A 12,699-nucleotide genomic window follows, 5' to 3' on the forward strand; every position below is an offset into this window, starting at 1 on the left:
TCTTTCATTAGTGGCTTAAGATGGACACTCAACCAAATTGTGCTGCAGAGAGAAGATATTGGTTGTTTGTTTGTTTGCTCCATTCTGTGATAATTGCGTTATTTTTTTTGTTTTGAGTGCTATTTTTTGGTTGTTTTTTCTTGTGTATTTCTATTTTTATTAGTTTCGTTTGTTGACAGTTACAAAAAATTTCAAATTAAAAATGTCCAGTCTGTTTTTAAAGTAGATGACGTTTAGCAAAAAATAATAGACTATATTAAATATGTTGAATATATATGAAAAAGTATCTGGAGAAGTGGTAAGGTTGGCTCTCAGAAAAACTAGAGTAAAAGTTGGTTGGTAAAAACCCTGGGAAGGACAACTACAATGATCTAGTGAGAAGGCTATAAAGAACAAAAATTTATGTTACAAATTTTGAAAGGAATAAAAAGAATTTTGATAAAAAATGGTATCTGCAGTAAAAACTTTATATTGAATATTATGAAGGTTTAACGAATCCTATAGACATGATGTATCACATTCAACCCTGGATGATCCTCTCTCTTCTTCCTTTGTCATCAGGATTCGAAGGTACTTCCATCAGAATATCATCCTATTTTTAATATTAATTTCAAAGTAATTGAGTGAGACATGACTATGTGGAGTTGATTGATTTGAAACATTAATGGTGGAGTGGGTGCTGTAATTGTTACGTAAAACAGCACATGGACTGTATAATTTAAAATGACCTTAAAACGTGAAGTTTATCTTAAGTATTTAATTTTAAGTATTTAGGAAAAAAAATTTAATTTAAAAATTCATCCGAATAACTTATTTATATATAATATAATTATATTTTAAAATTAGTAAATTTAATTTTGTTTTATAATGAGATCAAAAATTTAATTAATTTAAGCTCAGTTTAATTTAATGTATTTTCATTTAATGTATTGTAACACACACCAACTCAGCAATGAAATTAGCCACAAGTGAGCAAGCGTTCGCTTTCCAAGATGAACATCAAGTAATTTTTAATATGGGAATTCTTCTGTTTGGTGCAGTGTTGGCCTTCATGCTTGAATATTCAGAATTCATGGTTGTGTCACAATCATCTGGTCTCACTCTATCCATTGCTGGCATTTTCAAGGTTAGGATCAGTTAGGGACTGCATTGTTAATACGGATTGTTGTATTGGCTTAAATTATTTTGTTTGTATTTAATTTTATCTTTTTATCATTTTGGTGTTTGCAACAAGATTTTCCAATATGGGAACATAAAATTATAAAAATGCTTTTCAAATATGTGGTATCAAATTTTCGATGTAATTTTTACTTGAATATATGTTCACAATTGTTGGCTATTTACTTATTGATTAAAATATAATTTAGAAATGATTTATTTTACCAGTTGCATTTGGTAGGTAGGTGAACGATAAAATATTGAGTAATATTTTTTAAAAATTATTTTCAATTTGTGATAAGTTTGTAAAATTAAGCTTGGCATTTAATAAAATTCAAAATATCACATAGTAAAATTGAATGATTGAATGACAGGAGGTGCTGACATTGTTGCTGGCTGCTTTCATAAACGGGGATGAGATGAGTTTGGTTAATGCTGTTGGTTTACTCATGTGCCTGGCAGGTATAGTACTTCATGTTCTTTTCAAGTACAAGCAAACAGGTACTTCTTTTTGTTTAAATATAATTTCTTCTAGCTTTCTCATTTTTGTTTGTGGTAGTTGGATATAAATTATTAATATTTAAATATTGCATTGTATTATAATGTCTTGTTTGGTCTGTTTGGTCTCTGTCAGCTATTTTTGTTATTGTAGATCCGCAATTGACAATACTGACTGACTAGTCTAATCAATCAATCTTCGTTTAGCGTCCAGAGACCCAGTTTCCAGAGGTAGGACGTTGTTTTTTTGCCATCAACTTTTTGCGCCAAATTAGACGATCAGTTGTATCCATTTCATTTAAATTTAGAGCTTTCATGTCTTGCTCGATTGTTTGCGACCAGGACTTCTTTGGACGGCTTTTTGGACGTGTGCCAGGTACTTCAACATCTGCAAGAGAAGTTATGGCACTGTTTCCACATCGTTTGACATGACCAAACCACCGCAGACGGTGTTGCCGGCATTCGTCCTTTATATTATCTAAACCAGCATGACGCACGATTTCGGTAAATTTGATGTGGTCCTTCAGACTTTTTCGTTGCATCCATCGGAACATTTTCATGTCGGTTCGTTGAAGTTGTTGTTCCAGTTTGGTTGTCATTGGCCATGTTTCTGCACCATATAACAACACCGGACATATCACAGATTTATAAAGTCTTGATCGTAGTGGAAGTGGGATGTCTCGCCACATCAATATAGAGGCAAGGAGATGCCAGTTATTTCAGGCTGCACGTATGCGTGCTCGAACGGTAGCTTCAGCTGTTCCTGTACAATCCAGAACATCCCCTAGATATTGAAACGATGAGACTTTCTCTACCTTAATGTCTTCAAAAAAATTGCTATTTCGAATTTGTTGTTGTGGGTTGATGCAAGCAGGACAAACAAAGTTGGACACTTTAGATAAAGTACCAATTATTTTTGAACAACGTTTGTGACACCACTGGCTACACTGCTGACACTTGATTGTATTGTTACCTACACCAGCTTTACAAACTGAACAGGGCCATCGTCCATTAGCTGTGGATTGGATGGGTTCACCAGTGTTCATTGCTTTGGTTTTGCTTATGTTGACTTTGAATCCATGAACGGCCAGTCTGGTGTTTCAATCTTCAAACATCTGTGCTACATTCTGCTCAGACGTGGCTGTTAAAACGATATCATCAGCATATATTAGATTCCAAATGTCAGCAGTGCGTATCGGTTTTGTAATTTCTTCCATCACAGTTATAAATAACAGTGGACTGAGAATCGAGCCTTGGTGAACTCCAACGCCGATGTCAAATGCATCTCTGTTTCCAACCGTTGTGCTGACGAGAGTCTTATTATTCGTATACATTTCCATCACAAGTTGAACAAAATATTCTGGAATGAGTTGTTGACGTAGACTCCACCTGATTGCTTCACGGGGAACTCAATCAAATGCTTTTTCAAGGTCTACAAAAATGATAGTTGTTGATCCTTTGCGAGGTACTTCTCTTGCAGTTGCCGAAGGATGTGAATTGCATCAATTGTTGATTTCCCCGCTAAGAAACCAAATTGATAATTTCTGATTGTGATGCACTTTGTACACTGTCATTCTACCACCATGTGTCCCGTTCATGCCAACGTTTTGTACCAGTTTTCCAACAAACTTTAGTTGCAGCGTTTATCAAAACGGTTTTGTATGTAATCCAATCTGTACTGGCTTGCCTTTGGTGGTCTAACTGTGTGGCGACAATTTGTTGAAATTTTTCTCGATGAATATTGTTTTTCAGCCTCCACGTTTTGATTCTCCGAGGCATTTGTTTAGACTTATGTTTTGACAGTTTGACAACCAGGTCTGCCATAAGGAGTCTATGTTGGGCGACACATGATTCGCTAGGTATAACTTTGACATTTTTGAACAGCCTTCGGTGTTGTTGCTTGACAGCAAAAAAAAATCAATTTGCGTGGCTGATGGTCCACTTTTGTATGTTATGAGATGTTCCAACCTCTTTCTAAAATATGTGTTCAGTAAACAAAACCCGTGACTTTCAGCAAACTCAAGGATGCGGTTGCCATCTTCATTCCGTTCTCCATAGCCAAAACCGCCATGTACGTTGTCAAAACCATCTGACAAACACCATTCGATTTTTATCGGGTCTCCTGAAGGCAGCAGATATCAATCCTTCTACGCTCGAGCATTTCTGCGATTTCCATGCTGCGGCCAGTCAGTGATCCAACATTGAGCGTTCCAAGTCTAAGTATACCATAGAGGGGCCAGTCTGATTTTTTTTGCAACATCCCTTCGCTATTGCATACTTCCCAGGGGTTCTTGGCATCCCTTGACCACCTAAGGCCCGCTGGGGACTAGGGGCCGTTGTCTTTCGTTGTGATGGCATAGGAATAATTTGGGGAAAAGTTTTTACATCCTGACAAGCATCCTGACGACAACCACCAGTTATAAACGGTGGGCCTAGCCTTTTGCTCAAAAGCACGCAAGGCAGCGTGGATGCAGTTTTATGTCATGCCCAGGACCAGCAGACTAGTCTAATATTGACTGAATATTTTTTTATATATTTTGTGTCATTTGATTTAAAGAATAAAAAATTATGCGTTTGTTATAGCTTTATATCACATTGAATGACTACTTCAAGGTTTGTTGATATATATATATATATAGATATATATATATATATATTCATATATATACATATATATACATATATATACATATATATATATATAACTAGCATGACAAAAACGGTTTAAGTACAGTTTATTACGGTGTATTATTTAAACGTTTTATTAGCATCTCTAAGCTTCCGTATATATTTATATATATATATATATATATATATATATATATATATATAGGATAACGTTTGTCAGAAAATGCAAGAAATGCAATTATTGGTGAAAATCGCAGCATGTTCGTCGTTAATTAACTTAATAAATATTGAGTTAAGATTATATATATATATATATTTGAGCATCTGGGCACATGCACAACATATCAATTTGAACACCGAAGATGGTATAGGAATACCGAAAAAAGCTTTTTTGTTCTGTCATGCATAAAATAAACCAAAATTTTGGTTTTGAACTAATGAAGCTTGAAAATGATTATATATATATACATTATATATATATATATATATATATATATATATATATATATATATATGTTGTATATATATATATATACATATATTGAATTGAATTGAAACAATCTTTTATTCAGCAAATTATCACAATAATAAATTACTAGGAGACCAGAAGTTTTCACTTGTTAGGCCACCTTGTAAGAAAAGAAAAGTAAAATAACTTTTAATAAACATGATATCAAAATAAAAATAGAATTAACAGTTTGACCAGAGCAATTTCAAACATTATTAAACGATGAAAAATAATTTTCCAAGATTTAATGATGAACAGACTGTTTAAACGATCTTAGCGTTGGCAAATTTTTAACATGCATTGGTTAAATATCCCATAGCCGACTCGACACATGAAATACAAAATTAATTATGATATTTGTGCGAGGTTTCGGTAAGCAAAAATCCGAGTTATTTCTTAAAACTATGGAACGGTGAGTTAATAAACGATTGAACTGATGGTTTAACGAGGGGCAGTAATTTAATTTAAATAATTTATAAAAAAAACTTTAAAGTAAATGGAATGTGTAATTGACAAATTTTCAAAATTTTTGATGACGTATAAAAATGACTAATGTGATCAGATTTAGGTAAACCGAACGGTATACTAAGAAAAAATTTTGACAAACGTTTAAAATATGGATATTTGACATTGTACTAAAACCCCAAATAGATATACAATGTGTAATATATGGCAAAACATTGAATAATATAATGTAAATTAAACATGATTAGGAAATTTAGACCTAAGACGATATATCACACCTAAATTTGAGGCCCATACAAGATCTTAAAATACTTCAAGTTTTTTTTACCATTTTCATTACTTTATTAAATAGATAATAATAATGCAGCTTCTCTGAAATTTTGCAAAGTTTTAAAAATAAATTTTTATATTTAATATACCGTAAACGATCAGATAATGCCTTTGATTTTAGAAACCTATTGTACAAAAGGTTTTTAGTTTATGAAGATATCATTAAACCATTCGTAATCCATGGCTGTTTTTTATTTTTGTGTGGTGAATTTGATGAATTACAATATTGCAAAACAGTACGTTTAAAAACATTAATAAAAAATAAAAATGCCGCATCTATATCAAAACACAATTAAACAGAGGATTTCAATCAAAATTATTAAGAAACATATTTAAATTACGAATATTATTATTACAAAAATTAAATGAATGATTAAATAAATTAGAAGTTAATAGAGGAGTATTAAGATTTAAAGAAGTAAAAATAGGAAAGTGGTCAGAGAGAGAAGAACTGATAACGCCAGATTTATGAGGAGAAAGATTGTTAGTAAAAATATTATCAATCAGTGATGCAGTAGAAGCAGTGACACGGGTAGGTATATTGATTAAAGAATAAAAATTAAACGAATACATTAAGTTAATAAATTCAATGTTATTATTATTGCGATCGTTATTTATTAAATCTATATTAAAATCACCTACAAAATAAACATATTTGCATGAGTTTGGAATTTTCAATAATAGTGATTGCAAATCATTTATAAAAGTTATTAGGAGGATGATAAATAACATATAATAAATAATTTTGACCATAAATGTTTAACAATTCAATATTAAGCAATTCAAAAGAAGGAGGACAATAAAGAAGGTCGTCACGAACAACATATTTTAAAAAATTAGAAACAAACATTCCAACACCATCCCCAAGAGTATGGTTACGATTTTTTGATACAAAATTAAAGCCAGGTAAACTAATTAAATTAACATTTGACTCATTAATCCAAGTTTCCGAAACACATATTACCAAAAAACGATTATTACAAACATTAATAAGAGCAGCAAGCTCTGACATTTTGTTATATAAACTTCTACTGTTTAAGTTTAGAATTGAAAAGACGTTGGAAAAGTTGGTGAAAGTATGAGAGGAGAATTGTTGACGATATCATTGAAAAAATTTAAATCTGGATCGATAGAATTTATATTAATATTTTTATCACGATTGACATTTTTATAGTTAAACGATGAAGATGAATCTGAATTAGCCATTCATATTGTTATTCGATTGAGAGACAAGGTTGGCAGCAGGTTGAGACTTTTGTGAATTGAAGAAGCACCATTCATGGAGGATGACATTATTTGGCCAATTTTCTTCATTCATTATGATGCTAAAGTCTGATTCAAAGAACAATATTCGAAAAGCTGCACTTGTTTTGACGTCATTATCTTGAGTTTTATCGTTATTACCTTTTTGATTTTTTTTATTAAATACAGATTTAGCTAGTGGAATGCATGAAATTGCATTTAAATTTAGAGACTTCAAATGATTGAGAACATCGTCGGAGGTGCATTGGTCCAGCTTACCAACATAGACCATTTTTTCCGTGGTTCTGTTTTCATAGATTTTAAATTCGACGAACAGTTGCTTTTTTTACCAATAACTTTTTTCATTTGTTCAATTTGTTGTTTGTGATGAACAAGTGCTGATGGTTCGATATTAGTTACAACTGGTGGTAACATTCTTGATTTTATTCTATTTTTGCTGCGTTCCACCAATGTAAAATTGTCATCATTTTCAATTAATTGCGCATCATTCATGCTGCTTCTATCGGCCCAGGAAAGTGTAATGTTATTAGTTGGGGTTGTCAACTCTTCATTCAACAAATTTTTGCTAATATTACGCACGTTGTTTGAAATTGAATAAGTATTTTTTTGTTATTATCCACAACGCTGGTTGTTTTATTAAAATGGAATGCTAGAGAATTATCTTTCTCGTTCACAACGTTAGAATTTATTTTATTTTTCAACAAATTAAGTTCATTCTTATTAATATCAACAGCTTCAACAATATTGTTCAACGTAGTAATATCAGCTTTGTTTTTTCCAACGGATTCAACAATTTTGTTCAATTGTACCTGTTATTTATCCAACATGCTTTTTAATTCATGTTTTATTGTATCAAAATTGATTGCCAGCAAGTTTTCAAACTTAGGAATTTTATTTTTATTCGCGCTAACGAATAAAGAACATTTGTTTTCTTTCAATAGTTTTATTAAAGAAATGCATTCGAACATTTTTTCTATTTTCATATTCTCGCGGGAAACCAATTTATCGTCTTTCTCTAATTTTATGTTATTTAACTCACTTTTTAATAATTTTATTGCAACAACAAAATCGTCGTGATTATAGAACGCAACAACATTATTAATGAACGACTCTTGCTCAATTAAACACCAATTATTTTCTAAAAAATACAAGAGCTCATTAATTACGTGTGACCTGGACGCCATTTTTTCAACCTATATATATATATATATATATATATATATATATATATATATATATTGGAACGAGGTTTTCTTTGATGCAAATATCGTTAAATATTTTTGCCCATTTTGCATTAATTAATTTTTTAATAAGGATTTCGACAACACGAAGCTGTTTCAATTCATATTTATTATCATTATGTGTCATCCTAAGCTTACAACATTGTTTCGACATACAGTCATCATCAGAGCCTGGTTTTACGAAATATCAAAATTGAATTATAATTTAAACATTAAAATCAAGAAATTTAATGAAAAGTGCAAGAAATGAAATTATGACGTTGAAATTACAAAATTAGAAATATGAAAATGTAAAATATGAAAAAATGTTACCTAGTAATAATAAAATATTGCAATAAAACAATAAACGGTTTTAAACGAATGAAATTAAAACAAAATTATGAAAATAAGTAAATAAAATTGTGTAGAAACGTATAATAAAACAATTCAGTTAGACGGGAAAAACAAGTGTTTCTTAGTGGGATGATATTAAAAGTGAAAGTCAGTAAGACGATATAAAAAAAGGTGAATGTAGAAATTAAAATTTATTATTATAATTAATAAATAATTTAGATAAAGATAAAAAAATAAATAAAATTTGAAACAAAATAAAATGACGTTATTAAAATAAGTATTGTAGAGAGATAAGTAATAAAAATATAAATATAAAAATATTATAAAATAAAAATAATTTAGCAGTTATTGAATAAGGTAGCAAGTGACGTGATGACCATGGATTTCGGACGTGACGTTAATAACTGTGTTTAACTGGTCGAAAATTGTCAGACGTAGAACGATATTCGTATCGTTTGGGTACTGAAACGTCTGTTGGCTTGTTTTCGACTGCAATCGTTGGTGTCAGTTCACGATATTGAGAAAATAATTGAAGGGTATGATCAAAACTATTATATTGTTTGTTTAATGTTGGTTTGTATTTGTTGATGTACAGGGCTTCGCGAATTTTGAGACGTCCAGTATTTAATACTGAATCCAGTATTGTTGTATTTGAATCCAATATGGTCCTAGTAAGAGGCATATGGTGCTCGTTGGACATATGGTCTTTAATGGCGCCGTCCTGCAAATGCATAGTGAGCCTACGAGAAAGAGTAGTACGCGTGTGGCCGATGTAACTTTCCACAACACTGTGTGGCATAGGACATGTAAATCGGTACACGACGTTCGTCCTCTCTAACGTAGATGAAGGTGGATTGTTGCTATTTTTTATGATGAGGTTTGAGGTGCGGTTGGTGTTGTAGTATATAATGAATTTTAGTCGACTGTTGTCGTCACAGACCGAAACGTTTGATTTGATGATTCGTTTAATTTGTGATTCATCCATTTTGTAGTTGTCGTGCATCTGGTTTAGGTAATATAATGGTATTACCTTTTTTGTTGAGATTACTGGAGTTATTGGATTATCTATTTTTTGCAAGTAATTTTTGATTGTAGAATCGATTGTTTTATTCGAATAATTGTAATTGATTAAAAATTGTTTGATCCGAATTAATTCGGATCTAAAAATATTGATATTTTGTATGCACGATGGATGAAATTGTAAACGACATTGTTTTTGTATCGGTCTGGACAATCAGATTTGTTATTAAGTACTTGACCTGAGTTAGAGGGTTTCACATAAACCCTAGTAGTTAACTGCTCTTCTTTTTCCTTAATTAAGCAGTCAAGGAATGCAAGTCGTTTTTCAGTGCTAAATTCTATTGTAAACTTTAGATGTGAGTTATTTTGAAAAATATTTTGTATGTTGTAAATTACTATGAGCATGATTTAATAATGAGTTTTAATATATATATATATATATATATATATATATATATATATATATATATATTTTAACTAAACAAACTTGAAAATGATTTACGATCAATCAACCGTTAGAAAAATCGAAAAGTTAAATTGGAAGTTAACTAACGCTGGACACGCTCTGATTTTTATCAATAATATATATATATAACTATATAAACCAAACCTGCACTGAAGATGATTTATGAAAAATCGAAATAAGGCCTTATCTGCATGATGAATTCAGATAACAACAGTCTCGATTTTTCTAACGATTGATGGTAAATCATGTTCAAGTTTCTTGAATTCAAAACCAAAATAAATAACGTCTAAGCAACCAACGAAACCGATAGTATTAGACTACGAATATACTACTCCGACCAAAGAACGTCATATCTTGTGATGCACTAGTAAACCAGAATCGATAATGGATCTATAGCCATCTAATATATTTGTTCAAATGTAATACTGGTGAGTGTGGACACCATAATTTCGAATATATTGGTATGACGACGACCAAGTTATCTATCGAGAGGACTCACGATGCACGTTCAAACTGGCGCTATAAAGAATCACATGAAAGAGAAACACGAAACTAAAATTACTAGACAATTCTTGGACCACAATGTTTAAATCTTACTTTTACAATAACAACCATTATAATTTACGACTAGCTAAATCAATACTCATAGAACAAAAACATCCGATAATAAATATTTAACAACGGGTAATTGGAATCCTTCCTACCAATAAATTTAGAAACAGAGTAATCATCGATAATGAAATAATATTGTAATAATAATAGTGTAATATTAAATGTAGTTGAAGATTGAAAAATGAGCGTTAAGTATTCACTTTGAACAAATTTTGGTTTTGAACTCAAGAGACTTAAAAATGATTTTTGATCAACTGTTATAAAAATCGAAAAGTTAAATAGGAAGTTAACAAACGCTGAACACGCTGTGATTTTCATCAACATATATATATATATATATATATATATATATATATTCAATTCATTTCGTTTATTTTCTCAAAAGAGGGGTAAACTAAAAAAGCAACCAAATGTTTGTAAGAAAGTCACCCTATCCAAATAAAATCAACATTGATCAACAAAAATCAAAAATTAAAATAGTTCGACAAAAATCAAGGATTAAACTAGATCGAAATAAATCAAAAGTTATTGAACTGCAGATTCTATTCTATTAATCTTATGATACAGAGATATAGTTCAAAATGAGTACATAAAATTAAAGTTTTGAATTTAGGATTCTATAGCATTTCAATAAATTAAATGATATGAAACCAAATATAGTTCAAAAGTAAGTGTACATACATATATACATACCTACATACGCACATACATACATACATACATGCATACATCCATACATTCATACATACATACATACATACATACACACATACATACATACATACATACATACATACATACATACATACATACATACATACAAAAACAGTTTTATTCAGATCATTGATATTACTCATATACAAAAATTATTCAAATATGATTTGGATAAGGTTAAAACAACTATAGTTGCAAAAATCGCCGTTTATCAGACAATAAATAAGTTTTACAATGTTGTTTAAAAAGACGAGGTTTTGAAATAATTGTAACAGATAGAGGCAAAATTGTAAACCAAATTTTGGGTGCAAGAATAAATATGCTATCATTTAAAATTTTTAGTCTACTGAATGGTATTATATATGGAATGAAGTGACGAGTAGATTTAAAAATATGTGAAGGTTTGAGTAAAAAAATATTTGAGAAATTAGATGGTAGCAGATTATTGACAAATTTGAACATGAAAAAGGCAACAATAAAAATATGTAATTTGTATATTGTAAGAAGACCTAAAGAAGAAAAATATTCATCAACATGAGTGGTAATTTTTAAATATAATAATAGTTTTATAAATTTTTTTTGAATTCTATATAGTTTTAAGACATGAACAGCAGGGCTATTGCCCCAGATAAGATTACAATATGATAGATGAGGAAAAACAAATGCATTGTACAACAATATTAAAGTAGTTTTATTAAGTTTGTATCTTATTTTATAAAGAAGACCTAAAATTTTGCTTAATTTAGAAGAAATAGTATTAATATGTTCAGCCCAAGATAAATTATCTGAGATAATTAGACCCAAAAATTTTGTACTGTAAGACCTCCCATTAAATGGTTATTCAAATGAAGATTTAAGGGACCAAAAGTATTGGTAAGGATCTTCGGACCAATAATCATATAATTACATTTTTGATAGTTAATTTTTAGTTTATTGGTATAAAACCAGTTAGTAATAAGTTTTAGGTTATAATTAAGTAAGTCCGAATCCTTCAGAGGTGATTTAGTTGAATAGAAAAAAGCATAAAGAAGAATTTTGAATATGGTTTTAATAGAGAACAAATCATTAATAAACAATATAAAAAGCAAGGGTCCAAGAATAGACCCTTGTGGGACACCTTTAGGTACCAAGATTTTATGGGAATTGACATCATTAACTCTTACATACTGGTATCTATTGAGTAAATAAGACATAAACCAAGAGTGAGATTTACCACGAAAGCCAAGCGCTTCAAGTTTACGTAATAGAAGAGTGTGATCAATGAGATCAAAAGCTTTACTGAGATCAATAAACACGCCAATTGTAAGAAGTCCATCATTCATATTAGAAAGGGTGTTATGTGCAAACTGAAGATTGGCTAATTCAGTTGATCTGCCAGATCGGAAGCCAATTGGTTTTCCGATAGGAGATGAAAAGTTGTTATAAATTTGTGCATTCGAATATACATGAGTTTTTCTAATATC

The 12,699-nt window shown here is 30.4% G+C and overlaps 1 protein-coding gene across 1 annotated transcript; it reads left to right on the top strand.

Annotated features, from left to right (window-relative positions):
* Positions 1-506: 506 nt before the first annotated feature.
* HELRODRAFT_165959 (hypothetical protein) lies at positions 507-4,939 on the top strand (the record flags this gene model as incomplete). Its single annotated transcript, XM_009033015.1, has 4 exons — positions 507-570; positions 951-1,126; positions 1,533-1,659; positions 4,857-4,939. The coding sequence occupies 4 exons, from the start codon at positions 507-509 to the stop codon at positions 4,937-4,939; spliced, it is 450 nt and encodes a 149-aa protein (XP_009031263.1).
* Positions 4,940-12,699: the final 7,760 nt, after the last annotated feature.

This window comes from Helobdella robusta, assembly GCF_000326865.2.
Source record: "Helobdella robusta unplaced genomic scaffold HELROscaffold_9, whole genome shotgun sequence".
NCBI lineage: Eukaryota > Metazoa > Annelida > Clitellata > Rhynchobdellida > Glossiphoniidae > Helobdella > Helobdella robusta.